Raw genomic sequence first — 13,779 nt, 5'->3', positions numbered from 1 at the left:
CAGATTGTGATATGTACTGTGGATGACTGAAGTCAGTGTATAGTTGCTTAACTTCAGTGCTGAGATATTTTATCACAATCTAGCCCACAACTTCAAGATGGACAGTCCTCAAATAAACTCTTTTTTGCAAACATTACTGTGCCTTTGTTGTTTAAATGCACTCAATATATTATTATGTATCATTGTTCTACTTGCGAATAATGCATGATTGAAATGTAAAGCACAGCTATAGTCTTTGGGCCATATGAGTAAACAGGAGCATAATAGACACATGAACTAAACTTGTAAACTGTATTAGAAGAATAGGGAAATGAATTTGGTCCTGTTCCTTTCTGATCATCTCTTTTTCTATGTAGATAGCAGGAGTTCTTTTGTAGTTTTTCATGTGTCGTACTTTTCATAGGCATAAATTAGTGAAGAAGAGTGAATTATTTGTAATTACATTTAAAAAGAGAAAGCATCCAGCAGAGAAGGCAGTGCAATAATGAACTTGGAAAGTTGACTGAGATGGACCAGAAACTTAGCCAGAATGGATGGCAGTGAACCTGCAGAAATATTAACCTTTTGTAAACTGGAAGATAGAAGAGCTTGAGGTAGACCAAAACTCAGGTGGCTTGACAGTGTAGAAAAAAGCTAAAAGTACTGAATGTCAGTAAACTGGCAGCAGAAGGCACTGGAGATGGTGTTCTAAAACGTTTTGGTATAGGGGGTCAAGATATAAATTTAGCTGTAGATGTAGGAAGAGGATATTTACTCATTAGATCACAAATAAATGTTGTGTCTGTAATCATGGATTTTCGCGAATCGGTTGACACCCCCCCCCCCNACCAAAATGTTTAATATCTGATGTCCCAAATCTGATTCTTTTGTACTCTCTTCTTTTTGTTCTGTGTTCAAACAAAAATGTTACATGCAAAGCATATGTAACTTACCAAGATTCATCATCATCTGATTGATTGATTTATTGATTGAATTCTGTGCCATGCACACTTTCTGCAGAACTTAAAGGGACAACAGTCTCTCTAATTGGGAAAGAAATGGCTTTGAAATAAAATAATTATCTTCTGGGGTGTGACGCCCTGTACTTTGATAGATGGATACCAGTATTTTGGAGGAACCTCTGGTCTCCTTGTCTACCCAAAAGATGGAGGCAGGAAGTTCTTCCCAAATGTTGATACCTATTTGCAATACTCCACTGCATCACATCCCAGAAGATTGTGATATCAATGTTCACCATCAGGAGAACCTCAGATCTTGGGTAAGAATTAGTCATAGTTCATTCTTAGTTTTTACCTAGAAACACTGGAAGGACTGAAGAAATTCACCTTACCTTCAGCCTAAAGATCTGATTAACACACTTCATTTAAATCAAGATATTGTGGCTGCAGTGCAGAAACTGATAAGGAATGTTAAGTGTTATGTAATCTGTTTAATTTTGTTGCCCATTAAAATTTCTTAAAAGATAAAAAAAATGCTGAAGTGCTAATGGCAACCCAGATTTAATTATGAAGAGTTAGGATTTTACCAATCTTCCCAAGTGCCCGTAAGTGTTAGTAGGAGAGAGTAATGGTGAGTAGTAAAAACGTTCTTTTAACATTTCTTCACACTGTGGTTCGTACTACCGTGTATGTACACTTAATTTGGGAATATTTCCATTTGTTCCTGTTTACCGTTTTGTAGTCTGTTCCCACCCTTCGATTTTTGATATTTTATTAACGAATGATATAGAAAAACTACTGTGTCGAGGCTGATGTTTATTACTAAAACTGAAGAGGGAATGTTTTACTGCAACAAGTATGATATTGAATAGGTATTTCTCTCATCATCCAGGTGTTTTTGATTATCATAAAATTAATTTTTCTGTATTTCTTTTAAGTCTGAACATTAATGCCAATACTACAAATTTAAATGTTTGCCAACAGTAATCACTAGGCACAATTTATTTTCCAGGTTTGAAGACTCTACAAAGAATCAAATAAAAAGGTTTCAACAAACTAAAGAAGACTCGTCATATTTAATCTCCAGTGGTGAAGCTGGACATTGTATAGAAGCTCAAGTGGATTTCAAGGAGCAAGAATCATGTGATGCTCTTTCAGCATATGAAGTGTTTGGTATGCAAACAGTGCAGAATAAATCAGTATCATTTAATACTGTTGTTCTGAAAAGTGATCCCACTGAAATTTTTAACACACAGCTGTATCCTGCCACTGAATTCATAGATGACAGAAGGACAAGACATTCAAAGAAACAACTTTCACAGTGTCAGTATTGTGGCAAAGAATTTATCTCACTGCCATATTATAAACAGCATATGAAAACTGAACATTCAGATTTTATTGAGTTTAGATGTAAAATATGTAAAGATGTATTTCCCTCGAAAAGCAGTTTGCTGTCCCACAAAACAGTTCACAATGTAAGTGTATGTGGAAAGGATGAAGAAATTACCCATCTCTGCCACACATGTGGAAAGACCTTTAATACTTCAAGCAAGCTGAGAAGCCATGAGAAAAGAGTACACCAGGACTCTCCCATTAAACAGGTCACTGATAAGAAACAAATCTGTGATGTCTGCGGTAAGGAATTTCAGTTTAATAAATACCTTAAGAAACATATGTTGAAGCATGGTGAGAAAAATTTTGTGTGTGAAGCATGTGGCAAACGGTTTGAATCAAAATATATGTTGAAAATGCACCAAGAAAGTCATTCTGAAGTTCGTCCTTATGTTTGCAAAATCTGTAGATCATCATACAAGAGGCACAGAAATCTTCTCTCTCATGAACAGGAAGTACACGGGATATTTTCTTTAGGACCAGGAAAAGAAAAAGAATCATTGAGTTTCCCTTGTGAAGTGTGCAAGAAGGAGTTTACTACAAGGAAGAAAGTGTCCATTCATATGAGGACACACACTGGAGAGCGTCCATTCCATTGTGAAGAATGTGGAAATAGATACACATCACGGAGCAGTTTGTATATTCATCGCAGAGTAGTGCATGAAGGCAGGAAGTGTGTTGAAAAGGGAATTTTCTTATGTGATGTATGCAGTAAAAGTTTTGCTACCAAACATTATCTTGATGTCCACCTTCGCATACACACAGGTGAAAAACCTTACATCTGCAAAATCTGTAACCGTGCTTTCACTCAGCGAACTAGTCTTGTCAATCACACTGCATCCCACACGGATTCTAGACCATACCCCTGCCCTCACTGTAACAAAGCATTTAGACGTCGGGAAACACTTGTTGTACATATTCGCACACACACAGGAGAAAAGCCCCACATCTGTGATGTCTGTGGGCGTGGATTTGCCCAGTTGACTGACATGAAGAAGCATAGACTGAAGATTCACAATTCTGTTCCATCAAGGAAGCAGTAGCTAGTTGGGAAATATGTTTAGTTAAAATGTGACAGTAGTTAATTCTTCCCTGAAATTTGTGGTTTTTAGAATCTTGCATTTCTGTATTACATTATGGCATGTATATGAAGTTCTGGTGTTCAGTAAATTATATTTATGAATTTAATGAACAGTATTTTCTTGAAACAGTGATGGAATTTGAGTGTTTTTTGTCAATAATTTTTATGCAAATGGAATCATCTGTTTTGGACCAATGTTTAACTTTGGTCAGTAGTGATAGGTTGTGTTAATGTAGAACTCTTCTTTTTTATAATTCTATAAACAGTAGTATTTGGAAACTGGCAAAGCAGCTTAACTGATGATAGATATGAGGATTGTGACACCCCCGTTAAATACAGTGGCCTAGGCACTACTACTTTAAACATGTCACTCTTTGTCAGTAACAGCGACTCAGTGTGTGGCGCGACTAATTCAGGAAGCATGGCTCTGCTTGCCAGATACTTTCCCACTGGTATTTTGCTCAGCTTATTCTTTGACCCTGAAGATGGAGGCAACATGTTCCTCTAAAATGTCAGTTGAATTTTAGCAGACTACACAGTGTTATATCCCAGAAGATAGAATTATTCATGGTTTTATAAGTATGAAAATGTACATGCCTGTGGTGTCTTTGCAAATATTATATGCTATAAAATTGTATCAGCATGGTTTATTATACAAATACTGTATTTCTGGACATTATCCATTGCCCTGTATTTATTTAAAACACCTTCCTATTTTTATTTAAAACACAATGTTTCAAAGACTGGCTTGTCTCTGTCTTCAGGTGAAATCCACCCATTTGGCCCCAATCGATAGATCTAGTCCATATCTCCAGAGACAGACTAGCTCTGTCTATTGGGCCCAACTGAGTAGGCTCAACCTGAAGATGGAGACAATCCAGTCTTCAAAACGTGTTTTAAATATGAACAAGATGATGGATAATGTCCAGGCACACAATAGTTGTATTAATATACCATCATCACAGACTGTTAGATGGTTTATTATACCTCAAATTGTACATGTAAAGCCTTATATATGAAAATACACTTGCCATTAAGTTCCAGAATTTTGTCTAATAAAGCATGCAATACAGTACAGAATGTTTATGACTTATCATCACTGAGGGATTAGTAAAGTTTATACTGACTGTGTAACCATATCTGAAGGATACCACATTTGATAAGATTTTTATGCATGCTTTTCTCCAAGAAAAGCATCCTGTATTCCTGCATTAAGTGACAGTAATGTTGTTCCCTTTTCATGGTTTTTCACAGATGACATGTTAGTAGTATTAAATAGGAGTTGAGGAAAAATGCCATCTGGATTTCCTCTACCTGCGCATTTGTTGGTCAAGATCATGGCTGATATTAGGTTGTAGATATACAAGTAGAAGCATCTCTGCATACAGCATTCCACATCTATTTCCTTTATGTAAAGAATGTTTATGAATGCTTTTGTGTTCTGAAGGCATGCATGTTCATACAAGTATTATGTTTCTGGACATTATCCATCGTCTTATCTATTTTTTAAAAAACCGTCCTGTTTCTTTTTTAAAACATGTTTCGGAGAATGGATCTGTCCCCGACCTCGGGTAAAACCTACTCAGTAGGGTCCAATAGATAGAGCTAGCCCCTATCTCCTTAAACCTATCTGGAGATAGGGACTATCTATCTATTGGACCCAATTGAATAGGTTTTACCTGAGGATGGGGACAGAATCCAGTCTCCAATACGTTGTGTTTTAAAAAAGAAACAGGACAGTTTTTTAAAATATAGACAAGACGGTGGATAATGTCCAGAAACATAATAGTTGTAGCAATATACCATCATCACAAACTTTTAGATCTTATATGCATGTTCCTACTTCAAAACCATATTAATAAGCTGTATATCTCTCCAACAGAATTATAGAGACTGCTTGATCAATTTTCATGAAATTTCATATGAAAATACTGCTATTCAGTGTATGAGCTTGAAGATTTCTGTAGTGGCAGCTCTTCAACAACTATTTTGCCTTCATGAATATAATTGTTGAATGAAATATTTTGATTTGATGATAACAGTTTAGTCATTATTACTTGACCTGTGAATTGTGTGTGGTGATACATTACAAACAGGTGTACTAGGAGTACTAATTATATTAAGACCTACAATATCCAATCATTTGGATTGTGAATACTCTGCCAACAGCAAGTTCTTTTCTTACATATTAATTCTTTGTTCAACTTAATATTGGAGTGGGACAGTAAAGATGTGCTCATTGCTGCAAAATATTCTTATGTCACAATATATTTAACCATGTACAATGTATTCTAGATAACAGGACAGTCCATATTGGGACTGGGTCGGAATTTCTCATTAAGTAAAGGAACTGGTTACATTCTTAATGGCCAGGAAAAGCCAGAGATTTTTGCTTGGAATTCATCCAGCCTCCTGCCCTGTATTTTCTTTTCCTGGGAGTAAAATGACCAGGTATGAAGTTAACAGCTAAAGTCCACCTAATGCCAGTTTTAAGAATGTGTGGAGTTTTACCTCCACACATATAAGCGTTCTTAGTGTGATGGATAGGTACACGTGGTAATTCTCCCTTTATGTTTTACTTGTACACAATACAGTCACTGAACTGCAAAACATAAGAAGGAAATACAAGGAAATATTTTTCTGATGCTCCCCTTGCACTGTTCTAGAAAATATTCTAATAGGGATTATTTGCCTACAAGAGAACAGAAATGCTGGTGATAACTACAAAGAGGAAAACTCAGTTCTTATTAGTAAATGTCTTCACTTTTTTCTCTCAACCTGATTTGTTTTTTTTTTCTGTAAACTTGTTAGAAAACTGTGATTGCCATCATCATCATCATTAGTTTTAAACTCAATTATTTAAGTAACTTCTGAGTTCAGGTGATTGTTCTAATATTAAACTGTTTATACAGAAAATGAAGAATTTTGGAAGAATAATAGAATTTATTATGTGATTAATAAATCGTGATGGTAACAGCTCTTGTAGATACTTAGAATCACCCAGTATTTTTGTTCATGGTGATCCTGACAGACAAACATGTCTACAGAGAATATTTTAAAATTAAAAATCTCTGCTAATCAGCAGGTACTAGATAATGGAACCAGTCCATATTGTAACAGAAGTTCACATGTTATTGCTGTAAAGTGTCAGTTTGATCACTGCAGACAAAAAATTGTCATATTTCAGTGGAGCAGTGTCAGTAGAACTGACCTTTTACCTTCACTGGTGATTAGTTGGAGGTATTAGAATCTGCTCAGCTACAAACTGGTTATTTGCTTCATGAAACAAGATACAAAGTAATGTAATATATAATTTTTGAGTGGCATTTCCTTCACAGCAGAACTGTATGTTACTGTGTACAGAATTAATCTTAGTCTGCCCACAGTTCTGCCAAACAAGTAGGACATAGCTTACTTACATACTTACTCATGAAGCTGAGCCCTTCTTGAGGAGCCGCCAATTCTGCAGCTACTTAAGAATTTCCCAGCATTTTATGGAACCCAAAGGTTCATTATAGTGTTCACAAGAACCCTCCACTGGTCCCTATCCTGAGCCTGATCAATCCAATCCATACCATCCCATCTTATCTCTAAGTAGGACATAAAGGATTCTTTATTTTAGAGATCAGAAATCAACTTAAGAATCTGGAAACTACGAGGCACTGGAATCAGAATAGTATGCTCATTAAATGTTGAAACATTTTAACTTAAATTCCTTCCCTCATAATCTGGGTTATCAGTGATTCTCAAACTCTCCCATGAGCAGGAAGGCTTGACATACTATTTAATTCTGTGCAAACAGTTCTGAGTTTGAAGATGCTAGATATCAGATCTCATCGTTCATGAAGAATGTTTATGAACATATTTAATAGATACCTTCCTTTGCTCAATACTATACTCTTTTATAAAGGCATGATTTAGTTTGCATGCAGAAGTATTTGTACTGAATTGCAGAGGTCATCATTGCATTATTTTAATACATAACTGTCCATCTTGATGCTGATCATTCTGAGCCCTTATTTATTTGGATGATTATAGATGAACCTGAAATTTATTTCTAATTAATTCTCGGTAAATTTTAATTTCAAAAGTTTTATGTTTCGATATTACTGGAAATGTATTGTGATCTAAAATATCGTATTTCATCATCTGGGACGTGCAATACGGTGTTTACGTTGAAAATTTCTAGATTCTGGCAGATCCAAGAAGTCCGGAGTTATGACATTTATGATCAGTCATAAATTTAGCTCGGGTACAGGGAACCGGACGCGCCTAAAAGGACAGGTCAGAGCTTGTTACAATTGCCTGTGAATGAGGGCCAGTATGATTGGGTTGCCTCGTTCAAGCTTCCTGCGGAAGATGGGATGAAAATGTTTATGTCAACACCATCTTTCGAATTCCTGGCATGGGGGTGCAAGCCATTCCCAAAAAGAGAGACTTTCACAATATTCCGAACTGAACGGACGTGACCCTTGCACGCTCCGGGACATAGCTAGCCGATAGTGTAACGCTGTAACTTAAAGCTAAGAATACATTAATTTAACAGTGTGGTGAATTAGCAGGTGAATAAACGTCAATTGGCTCAACTCTCAGAAAAACGCTTTCTTAGGCATCGCTACCCTGAGACTCATGCAAACCGACCCAGCTAGTTTCCCGTACCTATACCGATCTTCCTTAGTTTGATCTGTGAGGACAACTTCCAGTAGCCATCATACACTGTCCTAAGGTAGAAACAGGTGTAGCAGGGATAGCACCATTCCGACTGCGCCGATACAAGCAAAGGCGGGTTGGAAAAGAGCGGTGTTAATCTCTTGCCAAGACAAACATATTATTCAAGACAGTAAAACTGGTCCTAGAAGAAACTGTAAAGTTGAAATTATGTTAAACATTGAGCTTCCAGCAGCTACATTGTCTTGTGCCAAACACCGAAAGACAGTAATTTGGTCAGAATAAAATGACAGTTTATAAATCCATAGTTTTGGAAGCTTATTGTAGTATGTTAGCACAGTGGTGACGTATCTGACTCACACTGAGGGGAAACTGGTTCAAACCACAGGTAGTGATTGCCTACTGGGACGATATTTGTGGTTGTCCTCAGTCCCTTCTGGAAAATTCCAGGTTGTTGCCTTGAGATAGGCCACAACTACTTGCTTCAATATCCTGCCTGATTCTTTACTCCAAATCATTTTGCCACATTTCACAACTTCAGTGTTGTAACATAATTAAATAAACAGAACAAGATTTTTGTATCAAATGCTGTATCCAATTTATTAGGCTGCATCCCCGAGGAACCGTCTTTTCTTAAGAAGCTAAGTATCAGGAAACCCTGTTCTCAAAATTTGTATTGAGTTTGGTCTTGTGTGAGGTAATATGTTAGGTCTGTTTTACATGCAGATTGGACAAAGTGATTTTTGAAGTTTTAGTTGCAGCTTCGTTTTTATTTTTGTTATGTAGTCTGTATTGAAATATTGCACTTTTTAAACTCAGTCTTTTTTAATTTGAAGTACAGATTCTCTTAGAACTATGCTGAACTAAATCGTTTACATATTTTAGTCAACACTGTTGTATTTTTGCAACTTTAAGAGGAAACTCATAATGTAATGTATACATGGCATAACAACAGATCCTTCACCATTATTTACTACACCGCTGTGCTGATCCATTTCATACAAAATTATCTCAACTTCTATAGAGATGTTAATTTTAACACATTGCGGGCCGGTTCTTTAAATATTTAAATCACCCTGGGGACCGGGGTTTTAAAGCCTAGCACCCTAACTTGTGCACTGTTCACTTTAAAAATTAATATAAAATCTCCTAATTAATTTTATGAACTAAAATTTTTGGAGAACACTTACCAGAGCTCCTAGAAGTGCTTGCGCATGTGATATCTCTGGAAACATTCCCCTTTGTGAAGAGGCATCACGCTGCAACTGCTGGACACAATATTTTGGGGGGCCCTGTGGCCCCTGTCACTGTCACTTTCACTGAGGCTGGCCTCGCTATCAGAAGACAAAGCAGTTGGCAAATCTGATAGCTCATCGGAGAACAAATCTAATATTTCTTGTTCTCCGAGAGAATGCTTCACCTGCAACTGCTTTTGTCTCTGATCCGTGTTGCACTGCTAACTTCCTGGTTCATACGTGGAAGCTTGGACTCAAACAAAGGCTTTTTTCTTTAGGGTGTGAAAGGAAATGAGCGTGATCATGTTACTGGCTAAGCTAGCAAACATTCCCGAGGTCAACTACGCAGTAGTTATGATGCAACATGGCCACACAGCGAGATATAGTCAGTTAAAACATAACGGGTCAGAAAAGGGCCAATTGGCCCGCCCGGTCCGCAACGCTATAGAAACGTAGAGGGCCAATTGGCCCCTCCGGTCCTGAATGTGTTAAGAAATTATAGTTCTTGCTTAGTTGTCCATGAATGTGAGACCCTGCCCGTAAGTAATTACTTCTACTTCTGAAATTCATTTCAGTTATTGAGTATGTTCAGTCTCTGCATGTGAATCTCCCTTGTGCATTACGTCTTGTTTCTAAATAGAAAAATAATTAAGCTCCATAAACTCTGAGAAGTGGCTGACCACTACTATGCACATGAACAAAGGAGGAAAATATATGTGTAGTCACTTTCTGAGGCAAGGGCTGTTCATCTGTGTTTATATACTTTTTGTGAGTATTCACAGGCATGTGTAATTTCAATATTCTTAGTTAACTTTCACATTTCACAGTTCTGGCGTGGGCCTTATGTTGGCTCTATTGGTTCATGCATTAGTGTGTGTACCTCATATTATGAGGTCTTTCATTTCAATTCATCAAGGATGACTGTACTGTCTGAAGTTTTACATGGCCTAACTTAATTCATAAAATAATCATACTGTTATCAGTCATGATTGATTAGAGTTCCTTGCAGGAAGAAGGAAAGATACTTTCTGTGCTTCAAGTAAGTTAAGTGGTACTATCCTCCAACTTTGGATTTTGGAGAAGAGGTTGTGAGACTGATCTTGTCATTAGTAGCCCCAGACCATAAAACCTACAATACAGGGTAGATTAGTATGTAGTTGGCTGGAGGTTATGTAGGCCTTAAAGTGTATGGTCATGTTTTAATTTGTCAAAGCCCAGACCATGCGTTTAGTTATATTTCGGTGAAATCTTCCTATTCCAAAGTCCCTCAAAACCCATTAAAAGGTTCAAGAGACATATATATTGTGATTTATAAGGCATTTATATTGTGCAAATGGATAAACTAGTGTCATTATATTTGGAATATAATAATGTTTAGTAAGTCATTGTTTTGGAATAATGTAGTTTTTGCCAATAGCAATTACCAGGCATACTTTGTTTTCCAGGTGCAGCAAGTATTCATTGAAACAAATCAATGCGTTGACCTCTTCTAACGAAGAACCTTCATCCAATGAGGAAGGAACCACAGAAGACTGTAATTTAATAACAAAGAATGCCTCACAATCCTCTTTCCAGGAATTGTATGATGATCTGTGTGCTTATGAAGTATTTGACTTACTTGAACCATATGCTGATTATAAAGAACCAAATGAATTGGAATATCAGTGTGTAAATTCTGATGATTGTGTAAGTGACCACAACTATATTCTGAATGATGATTGTGCTGAGGAGCTAATAGACATCAGTTTCGAGAGTAAACGAAAGCCACAATCCTGTCAGTGTCAGCATTGTGACAGAGTGTGTACCTCTATCACATCTTTGAAAAGACATTTGAAACAGGAACACAAAGAACTGAAACAGTTTGTCTGTAGAGTCTGCCATGTGACCTTCATGTCTAAACATTCTTTGCAAGCCCATAAGGCAACACACGAATTAAATGCTTTTAGTGATACCGAAGAGGGTGTACACTTGTGTCACAGTTGTGGGAAAACATTTAATGCATCAAGTAAGTTGAGATGTCATGAGAAAAGGGCTCATCAAGAAATTCCAGCTATGCAAGTGTGTGAAAAGAAACATATCTGTGAAGTTTGTGGTTTGTCATTTCAGTTTAACAGATACTTAAAGAAGCATATGTTGAAACATGGGGAAAAGAACTTTGTATGTGAAACATGTGGGAAGAGATTTGAAACTAACTATAAACTAAAAATGCATCAAGAATGTCATTCAGAACAGAGGCCATATGCTTGTAAGATCTGTGGCTCAGCTTACAAGAGACACAGGAATCTTCTCTCTCATGAACAAGAAGTGCATGGAATATTTTCATTAGGGCCTGGTAAAGAAAAGGAATCTTTGAGTTTTCCATGTGATGTGTGCAAAAAGGAATTCACAACACCAAAAAGAGCAGCTGCTCACATGCGGATTCATACAGGAGAACGTCCATTTCATTGTGAACAATGTGGTAACACATTCAGGATTTACCAGTCTCTCATGGTTCATCGGAGAGTGGTTCATGAAGGCAGAAAAGTGTATGGAAACAAAGGTCTCTTTCCATGCCACATATGTAGAAAGATCTTCTCTACAAAGCATTATCGAGATGAACATGTTCGTATCCACACTGGGGAACGACCACACATTTGTAAGATATGTGGCAGGGCTTTCACACATGGAACTAGCCTTGTTCAGCATACAGCATTACACTCTGATATTAGACCATATTCCTGCAAATTGTGTGAAAAGGCATTCAGACGCCGTGAGACATTAATAATACACATCCGCACACACACAGGTGAAAAACCATATGTTTGTGATATTTGTGGTCGAGGATTTGCCCAGTTGACCGACATGAAGAAACACAGATTAAAAATACACAATGTTCCTCATCAAAGAAGAACATGAATGTGAATTAGGAGCTGTTACTCAATTTGTCTGAATTTCAAATAGGTTTTCACTATCAAGTCATCAGCGATTAATTTGAAAAATTTCATTTCTAATCCAATTGAAATAAGAGTGTGTGTATGTTGATAGTAATATTAGTTCTACCTGCCTTATGATCAAATGGTACACAGATATGTGTTATGTTATTTAAGTGATAAAACAGAAATATGAGTTGATTAGTATTTGAGTATGGTAGGCATGTCCGGGGTTGTACCGACTGCAAAGTTGGAAATGTTTTGATTAATAAATGTGAACACTAATTCAAAGGGAAGTCTGAGGAAACTTTGTTCATTCAGGTTATATGTATATAATGTATTTCTCAATAAAATGTGTTTAATATCATTAATTCAGTTACTGTTTTTCACCCTCTGAAGTTTTTCATCCAATATTTGCAGTGGGTATATTGTCCTGTATGTTTTGAATAGACAGAAAATGACTCATTTTGGTAGGTTATTGATCTCTTTCTTCTACTGACTAATACCTTCCTTAATTTTGGTAAGATAGCGGACATAATTTTATGCAGGCAGTTAAAAATGATTGTAAGTTCAAAGATGACATCACAATGTTTATAGTCATAATTTTATGTGGGTATGGGAGTGAGTTGCCTTGGTTTGGTAATCTCTCTTTTTTTTATTAGTACCTGCAGTTTGTATTAATATTGTATGAGGCCTACAAAAGAGGAATTAAAATGAAGGTGGAAAAATATGGCATAGTAAAGAAATTCATAATATTTATGTTTACTCTTTATCTAATATTGTTGGGGTAATTAAATCAAGTAAGGTGCTGTGGGTGGGAAGGTATCATGTGTGGGAAAATTAGATAAGCATACAAAATTTTTGTCAGAAGAGGCCACATGGATGACCTAGGCAAAAGGGGAGACTAGTGTCAAGATAAATATTTTATGACTAATGTATGAAGGTGTAGACTGCATTAAACTGACTTAGGATGGGATCCAATTGTAGGCCTTTTTGAACAAGCAATGAAGAAATTTTCTACCATCTTTTGATTAAAACTGTATATGATGAAGTTCATTGCTAAAAAGTCTCATGTGTTTTACACCTGTTGCACAGTTTATGAAGGTGAATGGTCTCCAGTAAATGTAAGCTATTTGGTTAAATAATTTTACATGAGAGGATGCATAAAGATATGAGGTCATGTAATGCAGGTATTAAAACGTGTTAAATTAAAAAAATGCCAATGTATCTTTTCTTATGCTGAGCTTTAGGCCTTCATTATGCTGTTATACACCATTATTCATTTCATCATCACTTATTAGTGTTATTATTATGTATGTTTTTATTATTTAATTTTAGTATTAGCCTCAGTACTTGTTATACCAGATATTGTTGAAATTCATAAGCCAGTTTTGTACATAAGGGACCAGTTGCAGAAATTTAGGACTAGAATTAAGTTGGATGCTGCTAGGACAAGAAACAAGATTGAGTGTTAAAAAGAAGCATAAAATATTGGAGAGCATTTTTTTATCACCAGGGGCACATGATAGCATAGTGCTTGAGGGGCTATGCTACAA

The 13,779-nt window shown here is 36.4% G+C and overlaps 1 protein-coding gene across 5 annotated transcripts in view; it reads left to right on the top strand.

Moving 5' to 3' along the window:
• The window catches only part of LOC111872345 (gastrula zinc finger protein XlCGF57.1), a 151,316-nt gene that overhangs the window by 104,901 nt on the left and 32,636 nt on the right, over positions 1–13,779 (top strand). Inside the window, exon 6 of one of the 5 annotated variants that reach the window (XM_023866122.2) lies at positions 10,760–12,594. The exons of 3 other annotated variants lie outside the window; for them this stretch is intronic. In XM_023866122.2, the coding sequence (XP_023721890.1) occupies positions 10,760–12,209 (1,450 nt within the window). In that variant the 3' untranslated portion in view covers positions 12,210–12,594. Of the gene's footprint in view, positions 1–1,950; positions 4,231–10,759; positions 12,595–13,779 lie in introns of those variants that run through there. One more of the 5 variants, XM_033754645.1, reaches the window with a different exon arrangement.

The sequence above is a fragment of the Cryptotermes secundus genome, unplaced genomic scaffold (genome assembly GCF_002891405.2).
Source record: "Cryptotermes secundus unplaced genomic scaffold, Csec_1.0 scaffold55, whole genome shotgun sequence".
In the NCBI taxonomy this organism is placed as follows: domain Eukaryota; kingdom Metazoa; phylum Arthropoda; class Insecta; order Blattodea; family Kalotermitidae; genus Cryptotermes; species Cryptotermes secundus.
Note: the sequence above shows the minus strand (reverse complement) of the source record. Positions and strands in the feature narration are given on the sequence as shown.